The sequence below is a fragment of the Simochromis diagramma genome, unplaced genomic scaffold (genome assembly GCF_900408965.1).
Source record: "Simochromis diagramma unplaced genomic scaffold, fSimDia1.1 OVJJ01000816.1, whole genome shotgun sequence".
NCBI classification, from domain to species: domain Eukaryota; kingdom Metazoa; phylum Chordata; class Actinopteri; order Cichliformes; family Cichlidae; genus Simochromis; species Simochromis diagramma.
The window spans coordinates 3,544,525-3,567,278 of NW_024386908.1; the positions used below are offsets into that span (position 1 = coordinate 3,544,525).

General features: G+C 40.4%; 1 protein-coding gene across 1 annotated transcript in view; it reads right to left on the reverse strand.

Moving 5' to 3' along the window:
- The window catches only part of cerk (ceramide kinase), a 44,547-nt gene extending 22,164 nt beyond the window's left edge, over window positions 1-22,383 (reverse strand). Inside the window, exons 1-6 of the mRNA XM_040035043.1 lie at window positions 22,129-22,383; window positions 8,061-8,189; window positions 6,555-6,677; window positions 4,801-4,926; window positions 4,064-4,130; window positions 333-478 (exon numbers count right to left, since the gene is read on the reverse strand). Coding sequence (XP_039890977.1) covers window positions 333-478; window positions 4,064-4,130; window positions 4,801-4,926; window positions 6,555-6,677; window positions 8,061-8,189; window positions 22,129-22,267 — 730 coding nt within the window. The 5' untranslated portion in view covers window positions 22,268-22,383. The remainder of the gene's footprint in view (window positions 1-332; window positions 479-4,063; window positions 4,131-4,800; window positions 4,927-6,554; window positions 6,678-8,060; window positions 8,190-22,128) is intronic.
- Between the last annotated feature and the right edge of the window lie 371 nt (window positions 22,384-22,754).

Consider the following 22,754-nt stretch of genomic DNA (forward strand, 5'->3'; position numbering starts at 1 on the left):
GCCGTGAGGTGACAGTGCTAACCGCTGCTCCACTGACTTCAATACATTTCTAAATAATAAAGGCGACATTATTTTATCAAAATGTTGCTCAAACTTCAATGGAACATAAGTTTGTGATGAGTTAGTATAAATGTCTTCTGTCAATATTTTTTTAAATTAAAGTTTAACTCTTTTTTATTACATAAACTTCACTAGAAAAGTCCAATTTCATTTCAAATATTTATTTTGTGAAAAATAAGAGACTGAAGAGACTGATGCCACTCTGTCTGTACAATACATATAGAGCAGATTTCCCACGCATTTTTCATAGTGACATGATTCCCAAAGCTCACCTGCAGGAATGATTCCTATCCGTAAAGAACATGGCACCAATTCAGCATCCGGTTGGTTCTGGTCAACACCGTGGTCATTTTGCGTCCTGGCAACCAGCCCGTGAAGGACCTCACTGAACATCCCATCTCCACCAACACACACCACCCTTGGCAGAAAAATGAAATCAACAATTCAGTAAGTGTTTGTGTCATGACTCTTCTAATACACAGATTCCTGGTCATCCGGGAAGATCGACTGGATGTCACGTAATGACTTGTGTTACATGTACTTGAAATGACACACACATGCTAGAGGGAAAATAACTACACAGCTGGAGAACTGACAAAAACATCACTGAAGAGGAGGCCCAACTGTGCAAGGCCAGTAAATAAGAATATCACACTGTTCTATCAGGCATAACAGCTTCTCAAGACCAACTCATCTATAAATCTATAAATCATATGAGCTGCAGAGTAAAACCATAATGGACTCTAACCCTGCTCTGGGAGAATGAATAGCTGATGAATAGGAGCTGGAAACAACGGGGAACTCAGCTGGAAAGTAGGAGACCCTTTATATTCCATGATAAACTGTATTTTGCCATTGAATGCCAACTTTGGATCACAGACCTGAGCAGCTTCATGTACAGTTTGAGCTGAAAACCTTCATTTATTGTCAAGATTTAGATATAGAAACAGACAAATATATATATAAAAAAAAAAAAAAACTATAGAAAATGTTGAAATTCCAGTAAAACTTACTAGTGATATTGCTTCATTGTGACTTTTAACCACTTCATTTTACATTAACATCATCATTGACACTGGATCACGAGTATTGTTTTATACACAGCATGTGCTCCTTTAATCCTGTAGAGTGTCCCAGGGATTAGTCATGGGTCCTTTATTATTCTCCATTTACAAGTTACCTTCGGGTCAAATTTATATCCAGATGATATGCAGCTCCATTTCCCCTTCATAATTAATAGTGCTGCTAATAAAATTGCAGGTTTTTCTTAGAGAAAAACTTCCATTGGTCACAGATGTTGAGGCTTGTCAGTAGGGCTACCACGATTAGTCGACTAGTCACGATTACGTCGACTATTAAAATCGTCGACGACTAATTTAATAGTCGACGCGTCGTTTGATGCTTTGTAAGATCCCAAAAGACGCAGGAATAAGTAGTAGTATTTAAGAGTGTAATATCGGACTGAAACAGAAGATGGCAGCACTGCATGTACAAGGATGCCAGCTGCCGTTAAACCCCGAAGAAGAAGAAGCTGTGTCCCAGAATTCATAGCGCGGCCCAGCTCAGTTGTCAACAATGGTGGCAGCTAGTTAGTTTTAATATTACTCTTATTATTCTTTCTGGGTCACAAAATAAACGATTAACATATTTTCAGGCGAGAATGTAGCTGTGTAAACCTCAAACATCTGTTCAGTTTATCAAGACACCACATATTTTCAAAAGCGCTCCGATGTTTTCGGAGACGTCTGTTACCCACTAGCTCGATAGCTAGCCGGGGCAAGGCTAACTAGAGCCCGTGAGAACACCGGACTCCGTTTTCAAACCCACCGCCGTCTTTCGCTACTCAGGTTAAACATGATATATAAGTCACTTAGATAACTTAAAAATTATATTGTTTGGTTTTTTTTTAGTATTTTATTTGTTCCTGATTAAATCGGTTTGGCTGAGATTAAAGTTATAGTTTTTACACAGCTGAATAAACGTCAAGCAGATTAAACTCCATCGAAACAATCTGCAAATGTCATTAAAATTTAATAAACTCTCATCTTGTCTTTATTTTTAGTTAGCACATACCTTAAACGCTTAAAGCTGTAAGCTAATGATAATTATATAAGTGCAGACGCATGCTGGTGCAATAAGCAGTACTTTTACATCCAATGGATGCATGATCTGATTAGTCGACTAATCCCAAAAATAATCGGTGACTAGTCGACTATCAAAATAATCGTTTGTGGCATCCCTACTTGTCAGTAATTGTAGAAAATGTGTTACTCCACTTGCAAAAAAGCTCAACTTTCATGACTGTGAAATTAGATCAGACAAGTATGGAAGCCCGTTTCCGCCACAAAAAAAAAAAAAAAAAAGGATCCATAACTCAAAATTTCGAGTTATTTTCTCGAAATTTCGACATATTAACTCAAAATTTTGAGAAAAGCAACTCGAAATTTCGAGTTAGCGCTGCCAAGCAGTAATCTATGTGAATGACGTCATTTCCATGTTACCCGGAAGCTGAAGCCCTCAGCTACAAATGCTACAGCTAAGCTACCGGTATTACATCCAGTCGTGAATGCACAGATTGCTGAGTGTTTTCAGCCTGGCTTCACAAATGATGAAATCCCCGTGTTATTAGCTGAATCACATGGTGTTACTATCAGCAAACATACTTTAATTTGTTGGGATCCGTTTTTGAGTGCGCGGTCCTGCGCCATATGCTTCCGGGTAACAAGAAAGCGACCTCATTCACGTATATTTTTGATTGGCAGAGCTAACTCGAAATTTCGAGAAAATAACTCGAAATTTCGAGAAAATAACTCGAAATTTCGAGTTATGGATACTAGCTTTTTTTTTTTTTTTTAGTGGCGGAAACGGGCTTCCATAGACAAGAGGTTTGTGCCCACATGATGAATGTTCATCTTGTGACCATACACATCCATTTAATCACTTTTATTTTGAAATTAATCACCTGCTTTTAATGTTGCTTGTTCCACCTCCTTTCTTTGTTCCCATTTTCCTGTGAATATTTCAGCCAGATACATTTCCTACCAGCTAATTAGCCACCTAGCATATATACAGCCATCCTCCCCTTTCTTCCCTGCCTCACTGTTTAAAAGCAACTTTTAAGATTGGCTTGTTGGAGTTTTTAGACCCTACCTACCAGTGTATGACCCAAGCTTTGAACATTAAAACTGAGTTATGGATCATTACCACGAAAGAGTTTTGAATTAATGGATATGTCTCAATCTCCTTTTTCTTTGCAAAGTGTTTTTTCACACTTATATTTAGTTTTTAGTTTAATTTTAGTTATCTAGAATAACCTTGAAACGGGCCAGTATTGAAAACACGAAAGGAAAGAACCTTTCATTTTTATCATTTCCTGTCACGCTATGATACAACAGCACCAAACCTTTTGAACATTCCCCTACAATTTCAAGTCTTACCATAACACCAAACTAAACGGAACTTTCCCAACAACAATAGATATGCCGGCAACATAACAACCCCCATTCTACAAAAGAAACAGCATCAACAGCTACCAATATAAACCACCAGACTGATGTGTTTTTAAGCTTTATATCTCAAAGATGGCTACAAACCCTTAATCTTACATTGGAGTGCTTTTAGAGCACTTACATCCAACATCTACTCAGTTTAATCTTCTTTTATTATTATTATTATTATAAACCAATAAATTTTCTTTGTAAGCATTTATTACTTGTGGCATAGAGAGACCACGCATGAGATTTAAGAAATGTCCTGACAAAGCAGATTAGTGATTAAGATGATCAGAATATTTTCCCGTTGTTAAATATGAGAAACACAAAGAACTTTGTATCCGTAATCTGTCACAACACAGACTGCAATACAGCAGAGGTTAATACAAACTATGGCCGAGTTTCTCAGTAGCTTTATTAAAGTACGAGCAAACAAAGAGTCAAGTTCATGTCCCGGTGAAGAACCAGTTTTCAAAGCCTAAAAGCAAGAGCTACCTAGCTTAAGTACCTACCCGTCATATTTATCTAGATTGGCCTCAGTTTTCAAGTGGTCTTCAGCATGATTGGCACTCTCTGTAACTATGGAAACAAATCAAATGGCAAGCATTAGTAGGCATTCAATGAAAGGGAATATACTGACAAAATAACTAGGCACTTTGTGGCTTGACTGGTAGAACAAGCACTCTATTACAGGCATTTTGAAATACAAGACAAGGAAAGTACTTCACCTTTGAAACATTCACTGGAACCTATCGAGCAGATTAATGGTCAGAAGAGGCATAAGTGTGCTGGCAACCCCCCCCCCCCAAAAAAAACCTCAACCTAATCCAGCTACTGTATACTAGCAAGAAAAATGAGCCTATAAAACCAAAAACAATATTTCAACAGTAATTCTGTTTACCAGGCATATAATAGCAACACACACACACACACAATCCTGTAACCTACAGCAGCTGTAGGAAGCCCAAGGTGAATAGTGGTCCCTCTGATGGACCATCAATACCCCAGACTATGTGTAGCTGTAACAAACACTTATTGAATAATAGATGTGTTTGGATACCCGAGCTTATCAACTATCACAGCTTCCATTAAGGTGGTGGCATGATTAATGGCACTATAAGCCAAATCATATCCTTGCAAGCCTCTCCAGTCCCCACGAGAGGCCACAGTGGCAGTGGAGATCTATATGGCAACCATCAAGACTCATTTTTTATTTAAATGTTGAGGAATGCTACTGATAGGGACTCACCAATCACAGTGGTCGCAATGCCGGCAAGGCGAAACATTGGGGCCACCTTCTGCTCGTAAATACGTTTCCCACGACGCTTTCCACCGAATGGATTGATGTATACCAGAAGGCTCTTTGGTCGATTGGCTGCAAAAAGAGGGAGGGGCATGAGATCATCTTTTAAAATGTGTAGAGTTTACCTTTTTTTTTTTTTTTTTTTTGAAACAAATGTCCAGCTGACAAAAGCTTGATGAAGTTTTCATTAACCAGAGACCTTTCTCAAAATGCTCAGTCAACCTGACTTGTCCCCAAAACATGCCGCTCAAGAAATAAATGGTGTGTCTACTGACTGTAGGAGGAGTGCGAAGCAATTCAGAGGCACTGCATCATTCGGTGATAAACCTACAAAGAGCTGCGATGGAGAATACTAAATGGCTTGTTTATGGCTGTTGTGGAGGAGTGCATTTAGGACAACAAACTAAGATACATGGGATGCTCAAAGTGAAAATGAATGGATTTGGATCAAGTGTTAAATGAGTACAAAGAAATATAGGGTGCCATATTGTTTGGCAATAAGACAAAAGTTCCATTAGATTACATAAATGGATTGTAAATGGGCGATGTAAAGGTGTGTGACTAATACTACTGAAGATGCAGCGACTTATTCAAAATGAATGTGGTTAATTACCTTGAATTGATTTATCCTGCCAAGTGAAATGGGACTAAGAGGACCATTTTAAATGGCTTAAACCCACCTTCCACTCTTATTTCAGCATGTTAGTTAAACACTAAATTCTGTACAGCCTAATCATGTGATGCTTATTAAACCCAGAGCATAAGAGAGCATTTTGCACTCAGGTGAAAAATAAAATGCAAACTCAATATGCTTGAATAATAGTCTAGTAACTTTGTATCACCATGTAATCTGTTAGTACACAAAAAACATTACATTTAGCAAGCTAATTATTTTGTAAACATGTTGATGGATAATGTGCTGCTATGTTCGTTTTTAGTTATATACTGTATATGCCATTCTCTTTTACTGTAGGACTGCCCATTAGCTATCCTAATTATTTGTATTTTTTTTAATTTAATATTTCTAAATAGGGCTGCCACGATTAGTCGGCTAGTCACGATTACGTCGACTATTAAAATCGTGGACGACTATTAAATTAGTCATCCACGATGTCAACAATGGTGGCAGCTAGTTAGTTTTAATATTACTACATGCTGCATTATTACATGCTGGTGCAATAAGCTGTACGTTTTGCGTCCAATGGATGCATGATCTGATTAGTCGACTAATCCCAAAAATAATCGGTGACTAGTCGACTATCAAAATAATCGTTTGTGGCAGCCCCATTTCTAAATTAAAATTCAAAAATCGTTAGTCGCAGGCTGACACTTACAGACAGACAACCATTCGCACTCACACCAAAACGGAATTTAGAGTTTCCAGTTAACCTATCATAACTAACTGCATGTCTTTGGACTATGTGAGGAAGCCGGAGTACCCGGAGAGAACTCACTCAAACATGGGGAGAAGAACTCCACACAGAAAGACCCCTGATGGTGGAACTGAACTCAGGACCTTCTTGCTGTGAGGCAACAGTGCTAACCACCGTGCCAACCTTCTAATACACCGTTTCCTGTAAGAGTGGACCTTAATGACCGCGTGCACTTGGCTAAAATACAACTTTCATGGTGCGTTGGGTCAGTACATCAAGTACAAAGTACAAACCCATATCTTTTACAGAACATCAGATGACACGTACTGAGTAGTGACAGCTGCTCATTTGTAACTTGGACCCACTCCTCGCAGAGTGCCTGGTTGTCACAGTGAAAGGTGACCTCACTACACCGCCACTGGTGCTGTTGTGTCCTTCGCACATAGAAAACTGTAAAGAAACAAAACAGAACACTCCAGAGACCACTTATCAACAAAAATCAGAGACGAAAGATGCTTTTATCATTCCCATAGACCATCTTATCAGACAAATGCCTCCAAATGTGCTAAACAAAGCCTCTGATAATGTCTTCTTTTCACATCATTTTGCCTTGCTTAAAGTCATAATCATAAAATACCCAGATCGCTTGTGACCTATAGTTTATTTAGTAGGCAGGTATTTTTAACAATTCCTACTTTTGTCGTTTACCATATTACCTGGCTTTGGCACAGTGGGGGCTTGCCCTGAGAATAAACCTGGCCTTTATCCTTAACACACAGATTATTCAGATATGCGCTTATGTCAGAAATAGAATAGAATAGAATAATCCTTTAAAATGAAAGAAATGAAATAGAAATGAAAGCATGAAGAAATTAGTTTCCTAAATGAAACAGGGCTGTGCTCATAATCAGACACACACACAAAGTAGAGACAGAGTCCCATAATATCCTGCTAGGAACATTACTGAAATATTTACATTAAGAAGGAAAAATTCACTCACTAAGCATTTTGACAGCAGATTCACTCGCTAAGCATTTCAAAGGGAAATTATCACACTAAGCATTTTGTTCATCAGATAGAAAAGTTAACTTTTCAGGAAAGTTGTGCTGTCCAAAATCGCTAACCGTACCTCGTACTCACCATGGGGTATGCAAAGAGACGCTCAGAGTGGGTGCAAAATTATCCTTTAATATGTTACATAATCAGGATGTAAGTGATGGGGTGCGTCTTTGAAGCCAAGTTTCCACAGACTGTGGAAATGCAGTCGTGTCAGACTCGACGCACTTCATTGCCAGTAAACGCTCACATTAGTGAGGTAATTTTTAAACATTTGGCTGCGATACATAATGTAAATCCGATCTTGTTTGGATATAATCTAATGGCTCCAAATCAAGCATTAGCCCCAAAGTCGCTGGCATGCTGCCATCTTAGACCCAGTCTGCTAAGCTGTGAGGGACTCTCTTGTTAATGCATTACTTCCTGACTATGGAGCTGTCTACAGGCTTATTCCCAGTGTCACATCACTTGCGACTTGTGGCACTAAACACAGCCTCTTGGCACGCTTAACCAAAGTGCAACTGCAATGTAGCATTAACATACTATAGGAAATTCAAGGCAACATTGATATAGACTGGCCTCAGGTTCAGTTGCTGGAAGAAGCAACAGAGGTTAAAGTGGCAACTTTATCAGTTTAGTTTTTACTTTAATAAGACTGAGACATAGGATAGAAACTGATGCGGGTTTTTAAAGACAAAAATGCTACATTTTTTACTTTGGGCTTTGCATAACTTTTATAAAACTAGTGATAATGAAGTGCTTCTGTAAATGTCATACCTGTGAATGCATAGGGATACAGCTGTTTTGTCTTTTTTTGATGTTTCCCAGTCTGCGCAGCGTCTTGGTCATCGTCTTCTGTCTTGCGGACAGCAACAATTTCACACACCTCAACAGAATAGCTGTGTACTGAAATGACATGAAATGGCTCTTTTAGTTCACTCCATTCCACAATGACCAAAGCACACAAAACTATACACAAAAGCATTCGTGATGCATGCTGTAATCTATAAATCTCCAGTAATCGGTATCTTTTTTTTTCCTTCATATGGACAATAGATCCTGAAACTAAGTGGTCTGTGGAAGGGGTCACTCTGAGCCAAGCTGACAAAGAATAATCATTCAACTGCAATTCCCCTCTACACCGTTGAGAATGTGGCACATCGATATTTTAGTTTTATTCTCCACTCCCTTTATTGTTGCTCTTATCAGCCCCGTTTACCGATGTAACATGCAGGTGTTTTGTCAGAAAGCCATGATAAGCCTATTGTATGCTCCCTGCCCAGCACCAAGCAACTGAAGTTAGTAGCTGGTTAAGAAATTAGAGCATTTAGCAGCTAAACAGCCAGATGTATCCAAATGGCTAACTGGGAATATCTGGAAACAGCAGCATTTCCCTTACTGGCTTCTTGAGGCTGTCTCACCAAGCCTCAAGTGGCCAATCCCAATCTGCACTGAAACATAGCATGAAGTCCACACTGCAAACCGTGGTCCCCATGCGAGTCACAAACGAAGACCTCATTGTTCAGCAACTTGTGACTGACAAGTTGGAAGTCAACAAGCACGCAGCCTCATGTTGTGTCTCATTATATATATAAAAAAAACAAAGATGGACAAAACAACAAGCCTCAGCCTGAACATCCATAACAGGACCCCACCAAGCAACGAGAATGCCACAGGTGCCACGTCTGTCCTCTGATGATCAGAAATTAAAACAAAGAATGTAACCGTTTCTGTCTCCTCGAAGAAATTCTAGTTTGTTTGATGTAAATGTCCTGTATATTCACTCAAATTTAGAGGAGAAACAAACACATCAGCGCATTTGGTATCTATAACAAATTGCATCATTTATGAAAAATGCATAGGACTGCACTTTTATATTACTCACTCATTTAAATTACCTCAGGCAGTAAGACCTGAGGTTGTGCATCCTGGGTTTGAGTTACATTTTGTCAGAAGACTAACTTTTGGTAACCACATTAGCATTCCATTCAATCTCCAGGTACATCATGGATACACCTTGCAAAGCAGGTTCATTATCCATTGCCAGCATTAGCCGATAATACTGCCGTTCAACTCGTCTTATTCCACTGCGGAAATGAACAAAGTGCTTGAGTCAATAACCCGAGTCATCTTTTATCCTCTCTATAAACTGGTGGAGACTAAAACAGACTTAAAAGGGGAGTGAATAAGCATGCTGGATGAATCACTCTGTATACTTGCTAATTTTTCTCTTTATTTCCAAGCACTGCCAGAGTTTCAAGCACAGAAATGTTTTCAGATGCAAGCCTGATAACTTGTAATCATACATCAGTGGGTTGTTTTCATTTCCCACTGCAAAAATAAATAAACAAATAAATCAGTAAGCTTAGATTTCCCTCTAAAATGTCAAAACTGTTGGATACTGTATCCAAATTCAGAACAGCAGCCTGGAATTCATTTCACAAGGAGCAAAATGAATGGGAATAACACTGTCATGTCCCAAGAGGTTGTGAGTGTTTGGGAAGGAAATACATCCCTTTGTTAATGTCCCCCATAAGCGTGAGAATGAGGTTTAACAAAATTTTCTGAGCACAGTGTGACCTGGTACCTCCTGGCAGTAACAAGACGGGGCAGCTCAGCTGACTTGAAGGGCTCCTAAGTGACATTAAAGAACCCTGCGTTGAAAAGTGGTGTTAAAGGATTTGTTGGTAATGCATTCATCCATCTTCACATCCTTACTAATATGAACACACTTATGTGACAGACAATGCAATATAATCCTTAAAAATCATTTTAAGAAGGTGGAACCCAGTGCTGGGAATTTGATGCCTAAATATTGCCAGGCCTGACGAGACAAATTTCCCTTTGAACCATTTCATTATTTAAATATTCAAATCCCGAGCATGGCTAATAACAGAACAAATTCAGCTGTGCACTTTTGTACTATGGAAGGACAATATTACTTGCATTGAGTTTTAAGTGACCTGTTCAACTGCGTCACATACAGGCATTCCAGTCTCTCCTACAAATTTATTCAGCTGATATGGTGAAATGGATGGGAGGGAAGCATGACATATTATTTCTCCCCTGGGAGTCTGAGGGAATAGGATTTCATTTCTTTTTCAAATAAAGATGATACGCCATGCAGGCATGAATAACTTTATGGCCATCGATATTCACACTTTGACAAATAGGAAGAAGAGTTATGGCCATGTGGGTAATGGCTTTATTTCAGGAAAAAAAACCTATTTGAAAAATAGCACCTAGTTCTCCTGCCAAACAGATTGTTGGTATTGAATTAAAATACATAATGAATTTCTAAAAGTTTTATATTCCATTTTTAAACTGTTAAACTGGAGCTCTGGCCTGTACGCCAAAATTCGTTTGGTTGTCCATGTATCATACAAATCAACCACTAGATTTACAATTTTCAATTCAAAGCTTTCAGTTCACATAAGCAGAAATTTGCTAGAATTTGCAGAACGTGCTAGAAAATTTGGATGTTTTTACATAGACTATATGGACAAAAGTAATTGGCCACCGACACACTGCAGTTTTAGGAGCTGCTATACCATGATGGTCCCGGTGCAGTTTTTGTGCTGATCTGAATGTCGGAGGTGGTTTGGAACTCTGCAGTTATTGAGCCAGCAGAGCATTGGTTTAAGCACCTCAGCGGCCACACTCTGTGACTGGTGATGATGATGATGATGATAGTGATAATAACATAAGGCAAAGATAAACAGCTGTAACAGGTTCCAGATAATTCATTGTGAAATTCTGAATTTGCACTTTGTTTTATATCTCAGTACCAATCTTGTGCCTGAATTGTGTCTAAAACTCTGAGAAATATAATCAGAAAAATCTTATCTTGTATTTTACACATTTACATACGTATCATCCTAAGCTCCCAGGCCTGAATCCAAAACAAAACATTAAACATATGATATCTTCAAAGAAGTAGGCAAATCAACCCCCGCCAAAACCCCCCAACAACCACACTCATGATACCATCTTTTCACAGTGCATCCGTAAAATATTCACAGTGTTTTACTTGTTCCACATTTTGTCATGTTGCCACCGTAATCCAGATTCATTGGATCAAATTCATTTTCACCCTAAAAATTCTACACACAATACCCCAGAACGAGAGGGAAAAGTGAAAGAACAGGTTCGCTGAAATCTTTGCAAATTTATTTAAAATACAAAACAAAAATACAACATATACATGAGCATTCACAGCCGTTGCCACACAAAACAGTCAGGGTGTTCCTCTGAACCACTTGGTCAAATTAACACAAGAAACAAACAAAACCGACACCCCAGTGAACATAGTTGGGGAAGAAACTGGAAACAATGGCTAGCATTCCCGAATTCTAACGCTGCTCTAATAACCCTGGCACATACACACATCCTCAGATATGCACACACAAGGACACAATAATCGCTTCACCACATACACAGAGCACATACCCCCACATAAATTCTCCACTTTTTAGCTCAGTGCGGTCCCTAAGCTACATGCTAAGCCCTCGGCCATACAAGGCAGATCCTCTCTGCTCTGACATACTTTTCTTTGTGCTTGAAAAGAATCTTGGCACTGGTAGTCAGCCATGTGTGCGCTGCCTATTCATACCACAGGGCTCAGTGTGCTACAGCAAACCGAAGAGGTCTGCTATCTGCAAAAAGTCAGCTTTTCAGGAACTGGAGGGAAAAGGGTCTTTTTTTTTGCCCAATAACTAGAAATCCTGCACACGAAGGAGAGAATTCAGATGTTTGTTTTCATTGCTACACTGATACCTAAGAACTCTGAAAGGGAATATTAATGTTCCTGCAGCCTTTTATTTAATCACTTTGAACATTTGTAAAGCTAATTACTGACATCTGTCAGTTACTTTTGCCACGCTTGGATGGTCGTTAAGTGACTCTTGGAGCTTCCTTGACCTTTTGCCCTTTTTTTTTTTAAAAACCTGCCCAGTGGCAGAATTGTTTGTCCCTGATCACATCTTAAAGGTCTTGACCTGTTCGAGTTTCCCTTGAACTCCTAAAAGCTAGACAGTATATCGTGACACAGTGTATACAGGTTGAATGCTGATTGGTAGAAAAGCAGATTCATCTAGAAAAAGAGGAAGAATGCTAAAACAATAAGGAACAAAGAAGCACGAATAAGGACGATGTTGACTGGTTTTTAACACTCTCTTTGTGTGTTTACGTACAGAGTTCTCTTTTCTGCTGTTAGAACCTGATCAAATAAACAAACTTAACCTGATGTACCTGTCGACTGAGCTCTGTCTGTTTCTATTTGGTTTTAACTTGGTTTAGTCCTCCTTCCACCGAGAAATCGACATGATCATAATTTTGTACTATGTGCATTTTGCTAGCCAACTGTAAATAAGCTCTTAGGTATTTGCTCAGGCTTCTTTTTCCCAACAAGGGAGCGGGCAGCTTAACTGGCATGGGATCAAGGCCAAGTTCAAAGACACACTCACATGCAGTGTGGATCAGGAGAAACATAATGAGCAGTTCTCCAACCCTGCCATCTAACTCTGAACCTCAAACCCTGGCAATGGCAGTGCGCCGCTTTGCCCCAAGTGTGCGTGTAATCCCCGGCTCAGGCACCGTTAGTGCCTTTCTCTACTGAGCCAGAAACATTCATATCCTCAGGGCCTCGGCTGCCACTAGTTTCCACTCAACCCACGTGAGATGAATTAACACCTGCGATGCAAAAGGGAACACTATTAAAAGGCAAGACCAGTCTGAAGACTTTTTACACCATCCCTGAAGTTGTCAGACAGGATTGTATACTAAATGTTATGTGGATTTTTTGAACTTGTAACTCTGTTATAAGACTTCTAACAGATTTGATCAGTTTTAACAAAGAGCGATTATTCACTCTGAAAAAAGTTCAAAAACAATAACAAATTTTTTCCATGTGACTCAGTCCAGATTCCCCGAATGGAAACCACTTTGGTCAACGCCATCACCCTACAGTCTCTCTCATGCTCGTTCCAATTACTTAGGCTTTTTTTCCCCCACCAGGAAGTGAAACTCTTAATCCAGACACTTCTTTTAATACACTTTCACATACCAATGCATGCTTTGGTTTTAAATCTGACAAGGCAGGTTTCTCATGCTTCTGTCCACACCCTTCTGCAGTGAAGACAACAATTACACAAGCACGAACATTGCTTGTGTAACTGTTGCATTCATAAGCTATGGTTTTAATTCCCATGCCTAGAAAAATCTAGGTAGTTGCAAGAACTGGCTGATGACGTATGGTAAATGGACAGGTATTTGCACAGCGCTTTTTCTACTCAAGCTGAGTGCTCAAAACGCTTCCTATTACAAGTCTTACTAAGTCACACACATATGCATTGGGGTTTTTTCTAGATGGATCAGGAGCAACCTGTGATTTAGTATCTTGCACAAGGTATGGACCGGTAGGACAGGATCAATCGACTGACCTTGCAATTGGTAGATCATCCTCACTCGACTGCTCCCGTCTCTCTACCAGCCGAAAAGTGCTTGGTAGTCCCTCTCTTTCCCCTTCGTCACGTAGTGATGTGTACGACACCCCAAACTTTGTGACTTCATGTATACAAACTTGATACTGTGAATGCACTTATGCACTTAAATCCGTGACTTATTTTATTAGAATCTCCACTTCCTTAATAGTAAGATGGATTACTATATAAATAGGCCCAAGTGTGGGTAAAATAGTGTCTTTTCCACCCACGACTATCACCCAGGTGCAGGATTTTGTTAGCGTGTTTGTCAAAAAGAGCACAGATTAGTGCAGTCATTTCTTTAAGTGTGTCATATTTGAAGAAGAACACGGCAATGAAGTGCAAAGTCAATGAAGTGGCCCTTCAGGTACCTTGAAAGGTAGATATTCAGCAGCACTTGACGAGGATTGAGAGCCACAGGTCTTAGCAATACTAATTTCCTTTGGTAATGGAACAAAAAGGATCTTTTGTAAATTTAATGGAGTTTAGGAGGTCAGTTAAACTTCATTCCTTTGGTAAATACTTTCAACCATTTAACTCAAGAGCACAGTTCTGAAGAAAAGCTATTGTTCATTTTGGCACACTTTGAAAAAGGTAAGGCAGAATTGTGCCTTTTGGCTTTTTCTTTTTGGAATTCTGAACAGTACAATATGGCAACTACTCATGCAAGCATTTGGCCATCTTGCCTGGAAAAAAGGCCCCAAAATGAGCTGCAACAAATCAGTCAATGAATGTCCGATTCTATGGTCCTGCTGTCTTTATTGTCAGGATTTAAATTTGTCATAAAGGATAGCATTTTTGATTTAAGACTGATGTCCAGTCAATCGAATTTCACAGGTAAAATGTTTAATTAAGACATTTCGGTACTTTAATCCTTAATGAAAACAGCTGCAAGTTTCAGTCCTACACACTTCATAAACAAGGCTATGATGGCTCCCTCTTTGAGAATCTCTTTGCTCACAAAGGTCAAGACAAGACTACTTCCTGTTGGGAAAAGTCACAAGTTCTCCAAGCCCAGAGGTCGAGCCGGGTGTCAAAGACGCTTTCTGACCAAACAGTTACAGAGACTTCCTTAAGGTTTGCAGCCACTGCTGTGTTACTCTGAGAACGATGCACCTTTTATTTTTGCTGCTAGCATTCAACAGTGACGAAGCACGTGAACTGGCTAACACAGCTCCATAACAAGCTGGAGGGTGTGATAATTGGAGCGCTGCACTCTGTGTGTTTTAAAGTTTTCAGGTCTAACCAATACAGGATTTTTAAGAGCAATACTAATAATAAAGATGTCGCTAACATCTGCTATATATATATATAATTATTTATTTACTTATTTATTTACGCTCCGGCCATCATATCAGCAACCAGCTGATCATATCACTTCGTTCCAAACAAAGTGCTCACTGACAAACTATACAACAAATGATTCACATGGTTAAAGAGTGTTTCTCTTATCTCTTCTTTATTTTACTTCCACTTATTGGCTGTTGTAAATGCCTCTACAGGGGGAAAATAGTTATATAAGCTGATAATATTATCACACGCATAAACAGGTTGGACTCTAGAATAACAGAGTTGCAAAAGGAGCTACATGAATTTAGGCTAGTGGCTGAAAATGCCCTTTTTGTTTTTCTTAAATTAAATAACCTTTCTTTGCCGGTAGCCATTTTTGATCGTAACACATAAATACAGCAACAGCCTATGTATACAAGAGCCACTAACTTTATATGGGCCATCTTGGACAGACTGCAGCTCTTTGTGCTGGTAGTGATTGCCTCCAACAGCTCAACTATTGCATCCTTTGTGCCTCCATTGCCAAAATGTGCCGGTCCAAATGTGGGAAACCAATGAACCAAACCCATTCAGATCCCCTTTGACAGCAGTGATCTTACGTCCTTGTATTCATATTTCACTTGCCAAAGCAAGTTGACAGATATTCTTGCAAAATTTATGTCACTCTGATGCTCCTGAATCAAACATGCAATTCCTCTTTTGAAGGGAAGTGCAATAAAGCCTGGACTTTACTCTCAGTCCATTTCTGTCTGTTTTATCACTTCTTGCGGCTGTCTGTGGTTTACACAGCTAATGTGAAATCCCTTCTGTGACATCTCTGCTTATGTTTCCACTGCACTAGTCACCATATACTGGTCTCACTGCTATGTTCCTCTTGTATTCGAAATTACCTACCTGGATGTAGGAGCAAAAAATAATATGTGTGTGGGATTTCCTCCAAATGTTCCAAACTATGAAGAAAATGTGTTTACTTACTTAGGTACCCAATTTCATTTTAATTCATGGGCTAAACACTGCTTTGGTTTATTGGAGTAGGCTACAACTGAAAGTATTTTACTTAGAAGCCTTTAAAGTCCCCTCAAAAATTCTCAAGTATTATAGCTCACAAAAGTCAGTGTTTTATAGTCCACATTTAATATACCCACCATTTATAAAACTGATGCTAAACAGCCAGGACAGTATGAAGTAAGGTGAGTGCAATTTCTCAATATTATGTCTCATTTATCCACACTGATTGCAAAGAAATACTATAATCCCTGATCAAAGAAGGTCAGCATATGGTCGTGCTGCCTTAATTTGGTGTAAATGTGACAATTCAAACCCCTGCTAAAGTTTGGACAACAGCTCTTAAGATTCAATCAGTGTGTAACAACAAAAAGTGTGAAATACAGTGAAATGCACAAAACAGTCCTAATCTCTCACTTCCACAATTTGCAAAGCCATCCAGCAGGCCAGACACTTCTGGTAATATGCCTGACACACGTGCGATACAGTGAGGTGTATTAAATGTTAGTGTGAAGCACTGCTGCTGGGCTTTAATAGGCATTCCTGTGGCGCAACATAATCCTTTTTCTCCCGAGACTTGCAGCTACTTTAGCGGCAGCACCTTTAATTCAGATTGAACTGATAAAAAACAGTTCGATCAGCAAGGAGCTGCGTCTCTACAGGTGCATGTGTGAGGCTCGTGATCCATCCAGCTCATCCTGCTTCCCTAAAGCAAGATGGCATCCTGCTCGACTGGATTCCGCTGAACACACCGGTCTCCTACACAGTCAACGCAACGTCTGAAATCCTTGTCACACCCCAGCTGTTTTTCACTCGGGCGTTGAAGTGACGCCACCCCGGACATTTTCTCCTCAGCCCCCCTCAATTCGAGTTGTGAAATACACGACAGATTTAGACACGGCTCCTCTGAATTTTGATCTTGAGTCGGCGAACCCTATGCGTTCGTGCACGTCCGCGGGAGACTTCGCTTGTGTTTATGATATCTCCGAGAATACGGTGCGTGCCCTTGCCTCCTTTCAGTCCTCTGACAACAATGAGCTGTCATCATATTCATATTCTGCTGCTGTTCTCGGCACCCCTCCCTTTACACATTGGTTCACTATGTAATCCCTTTATTTATAGTGTGGTGTGGCACTGACAGTGTGTTAGAGGACAAGCCAGTGCAAGCTTAAGGAAATGCTTAGGTGTTCCCTCCTGTTTGTATTGTTTCTATGTTATTCCGTTTTCTGCTTCGATCCCGAGCCTTCCTAGTTACATGTGTTTGCAAAAGATGAGACAAGATTTAGCTGAGTGTGTGAAAGTTACCAAAACTGTTGCTGATATTACAAAGCTTTCAAATAGCTTGGTGCTATCAGTGCCACATCATCATGCAGCTTTACTGCGTGATTAGTTTTTCCTCCTGTTGACCCAAAGCTCAGGTGAACAGAGCAATCACCGTAATGACAGATCCTGCATTGCTGCTGTCAGTGATGCAGTGTAAACCTGCGCAGTTTACCCAATCTCCAGCTGTCGCTTTCTGGCAGTGTTTATTTCTCTGTATCTCTCCCCCTCCCTCCCTCTGCAGCCGTCTCTCAGCATACAGACAGGGCTGTGCATTGAGCACCAGCTTTAGATTACAAAGCGCAGATCTGCCTGGGTACACATGGCAGTGAGCTGTCAAACAAGACATGTGGATTTCTCCCAGGCACAATGGGTTTGTTAAGCCAACGCTTAGGTAAACAGATGGAGAGGAAAGGACAACCAAGGTGGAAGATGTAACAGGAGAAGAGTGGTGCCAGTGATGCTGCTAGTTCTCTACTATGCTAAAAAGTCACAGTCTATGATTTCAATATTTATGTTCACTGCAGCTCCGGTTGCTGCTTTTGGAGACATGCGTACGGCACTGCTGATCAGGTCGCACCCCCCCACTTTGGCCAGGTGGAATGATATACTAATGGATGGTCACGGCATGTGGTGCAGACATTCATATTACAAAAAGATTGACACCTAAAAGTCTCCGCCCCACCTTGTCATCTAGTGTAACCAACAGGTGTAAATCCATCCAGAATTATTTATTAGATGGATTGGTACCAGCTTCCAGTTTGGATTCGGGAAACAGACACTATCTCTACTTTTAAGATGTGGCTTAAAACTTTCCTTTTTGCTAAAGCATAGAGTTAGGGCTGGACCAGGTGACCCTGAATCCTCCCTTAGTTATGCAGCAATAGGTGTAGGCTGCTGGGTGATTCCCATGATGCATCGAGTATTTCTTCTTCAGTCACCTTTCTCATTCACCTCTCTGCATTGAATCATATTTGTTATTAATCACAGCATGTCTTTTATCTCGTCTTCCTTCTTTCACCCCAACCGGTTGCAGCTGATGACCGCCCCTCCCTGAGCCTGGTTCTGCCGTAGGTTTCTTCCTGTTAAAAGGGAGTTTTTCCTTCCCACTGTCACCAACGTGCTTGCTCATAGGGGGTCATATGATTGTTGAGTTTTTCCTCTATATGTATTATTGTAAAATTGAAATTGAGTCCAGCCTGGTGTCTTTTCTGTGTAGGTTTTTCACGTTCTCCTCATATCTGCAGTGGTTCTCCCCGGATACTCCGGCTTCCTCCCACAGTCCAAAGACGTGGAATTAGCAGGGTTAGGTTCATTTGTAAATTCTAAAAACCGTGAATGTTCCTGTGAATGGCCTCTGTGTTAGCCCTGCCGCAGGTTGGTGATCTATCCAGGATGTTCCCTGGATAGGGTAAAAAGCATGGTTGGGCTTTGAAAGCCTTAATTTATAAATCCAGAGACTTTTGGATTGCCATTTATGTCACCCACAGGATGGACTATAATAACTTAAGTACAAAATTTCAACTTTTGACCAAATACCAACAGATATACACACACCGACTTTGCTCGTCAATGTTCTGAACTAACAGATTGTGACGATGGAAAAACATTATCTCAATGATAACATGGTTCCCTTGTAATAAGCCATTTTCATCCACATTCTGCACAATGTTAAGATGTTTCTCCCAAGTAGCGCACAACATCCACTCCTCCACCTCACTACTCTGATAAAAAAATAATAATTTGGTTAGCTGAGCTGAGGAAGCTGCCTACGTAGATCAGGAGCAGGTCGGAGACACCAGTGACTATGGAAGACGGACTATTACCTGAGCTTTTCTCACCTCTGTGCATCCCTGCATTACGTGGACTTTGTACTGGCAGGTTAAACACAGTTTACTGTCTGATCTGAATATGTCAGGCTTACGCCCTAATGTGCACCTTTGTTGCGCAATGTCTAGAAAAGTGCAGGGCTCTGCTGATTGCGTGACAAGGCACTATATCACCATTTCTGTCTTTTCACAACCCTTTGTGACCGAGTTGTAGTCCTGTCTGACTAATGGACAAAAATCAGCCTAGGTTTGCTTTGTCTCTTAACTTTGTTTTAGGCCGATTTACGATACTTTCAATATTGATAAAAGTGAAGCCCTGCACGCCGGGTGTCTATGCAGCGCTGACATATGGGAAAGCAAAAATCTAAACCTCCCCCTCTGGCAGGGAGAGACATTCAGGCTTAGAGGGCCTGAGGAAGTATTGCTTGCTAAGCATAGTAATTTGGAGGGAAGGGGAAGCACTCTCTAAAGCATATGCCATGATTTATTCACGACTTTACTCTGATCTGAATTGCATCAGAGCAGTGACTCAACCATTATGTGGACAGAGCATTTACTCCAAGGCTCAGAGGCTATCTCAGACTCTGGCTTTTGTTTGCCTGTGTCTGTATCTGTGTGCAGTTTACATCTGGAAGCTCCGTTTTAAACAAATTCACATATAAGGTCAAGTGGTAACATCATTATTATCATGTTAACACAATTTATGGTTTCGGGTGTCAACTTCATCTTCTGGAAAATCCTCTATGGAATATACAAGCTGGGGAGGATCTGTCAAACTTGAGTCATGCTGAATCATTTTTGACTATGATGTTTTTTTCCGTCTCCGTCGCGCAACAGATTCCCAGAAATGCCTAGCTTGGTTCCAGTTAGGAGTTACAAAAGCTAAATTGACGGTGATGAAGAAAAATGCTGCTATTGTGACCTGACTGAGTTCATTTGGAATATCCCTACTGTGAAAGGCAACCACAAGTGCGATAGGGAAAAGTGTGGAATGTTTATGACAGTTAGGTCACTGGCGATAGCACAGAAACTGAGCACTTGTTTACGTGGGGGAAAATTCCAGCCACCATCCTTTTCTTCATTAAAGTCACTGATTAACCACACTGTACTGGCTGTACTTGTGATAATCGCACTCCACAGAAGTGTTATATGTTGAACCCACTGGCAAAGTGTCCTTGCTTACTTCCCAACTCCACAATAAAGCTGACCTGCTCTTGTCACAGAGATCACTAGGGGGTGGGAGAGGGATTTTGATGTAGTTACACTGAGCATAGACTCAATAAATGGAAGTCTTTATGGCAGGTTATTATAGGGCGCTTGATACCACTTTGAGGAAGGTCAATGGGCAGGTTTAAATTTAAAGTGTGCGGAGCCAGCTGTAATCACTCTACTCGATCGTGGTACAGTAATTGCAGACCAGGGAGCTCATCTCGATGAACAAACATTAGCCTCTGGAGGTTATCAGAGTGTCCGGATTAAGTGGAAGTTGTCTGATGCGACGATGGGAAAGGGCGGAAAAAATAAAATAAAATTGGGAGCCCTGCTTGATAACCACAGCAACGAGAAATGAATGCACATGCCATTAATCCAGTAAATTAATCTCGACCACAGTACACCAGCTGGGTGTAAAACCATAAAAGATAAATATGTTAGGTAATCAAAACTGAGAGAAAGAGAAATGAGAAAGCCATCCAGGCAAAAGCAAGGAACTATGGACGGACAGTCGTAAGCTAGAAAAGAAACAGACGCTTCTAGGTTGCAAAAAACATCACTGCAACTACAACTATTTGTCAGGAAGTGTGTGAAATTGTCAACTACGCAGCAAATGTTGTTGTTGTTTTTTTGTTTTTGTTTTTTTAAAAATGGTGAAACCAGTTCATAGTTTTGAAAACGAAGATTTTTGGTTTTTCTCATTTACTGAACTGTTCATATCATGTGTGGATTGCAAGCAGCAACACATCCTGAAAGTGATAAAACCTGCAGTTCTACTAGTGGCCACTTGGACTCCAAGACAGCGAGTCGATTCCCATAAAGCTCCTTATTAAAATCCCCAACAGCTTGTACATAAAAATAAATTTGGTCTTTGAGTTTAAAATGCCAAACTGTAGACTTCTTCAAGGTATTCACGCAAGCTTTAGGTGAGGTTGCTGTGGGTAGAAGGCCATCTTTTTATGGCATGCATACAGCTGAAACAGCAGTATGTGGTTATGTAGATCTGCTTACAACTGCAGTACTTAATGAAACAATGCTTGGGTTAAACTTGTAAACAAGCAGCAGACTTCTGGTTTGGACAGCCTGGAGTTACAGTAAAGTGGATATAGTGAGGGTAGAACTCAATCCCGGCTTTGACTTCTTCTTTTCCTCTTGCCTGCTCAAACTCGCCAGGTTATACTGACCAAGCTTAATGTGTTTTCTAAACGAGCTGACACTGTGAACGTTTTCAAAGAACTCACCGGACCATTTCATGACTGAATTAATGAATGAAGTGCTTCCTGGAGGGGGGCATGTCAAATAACAGTGAACCCTGCAGGCTGCACATTAGAAACACCGGCTGCTAACGACCTGCGACTTAAAAAAACAACAAGAACAATAAACCCCCCACACCTGTGTGACCTGCACCTGTCAGTGAACGGAGCTGAACAACCACAGCTTCATGTCCTGATTGAGGCTTTCTCAACATGTGCCTGCTCTGATCAGGAGCCCGAACAGCTGCTGCAGTTTTTTTCTTTTTGCATATATAACAATGGTTTCATGTCCTGAAGGCAAATAGTGGATGAACATATAGGCAAATATGCTGCGCTCTAAAATAGCATTCACATTCACGTTTCCACTTTGCCATGTTAAATGAATACTGATGTGTTTAGCCGGTGTTTATTTCTTCAGTTTCCCCCATGAAACCTACACTTATGTCACACTTACCTGAGTCACAAGTCCCCGAGCATGGTTTTCTACTTTTCTCAACCGGTTTCCACGCCAAAACACTGCGACCGAGAACTACTTCTACCTGCCTGTGCTTCTGAAAGAGCTGCGATGACAGTAACGTGACTTGTTTCTCCATATTACCGATCCTAGGTGTCACTCGTTACGCCGCTGGATGCTCCCCATTGCAACTTTATTATCGCCCGCGCGTGCCAAGTGTCTGCGCTGTTTGCAGTGGTTACGCCGGTCGGCCTGAGCCGTCAGGGAAAGGGAGGGGGGGAACTTAGGATGAAGATCGTGTATGAGAAAGATGACTCACTCAGTAATAAAAATCAACCTGGTCTAATAATAATAATAAACTTTATTTATAAAGCACACTTAAAACCAAGGGTATACCAAGGTGCTTAACAAGTAACATAGAGAATAAAAGGAAGATAATAGAAATAGAAATGTGACCATAATATGAAAAAAATAAATTTAGAGCCTTTTTGGGAAAACTTTGTTGACTCCATTTACATGTAGGGGATTTTCACATTCTTCTCTAAAGAGGTATGTGCCACCCTGCCTAGACCTCATGCCCCTCCTTTGCCCCCATGTAAAATTTTAACGATCCACCACTGATTATG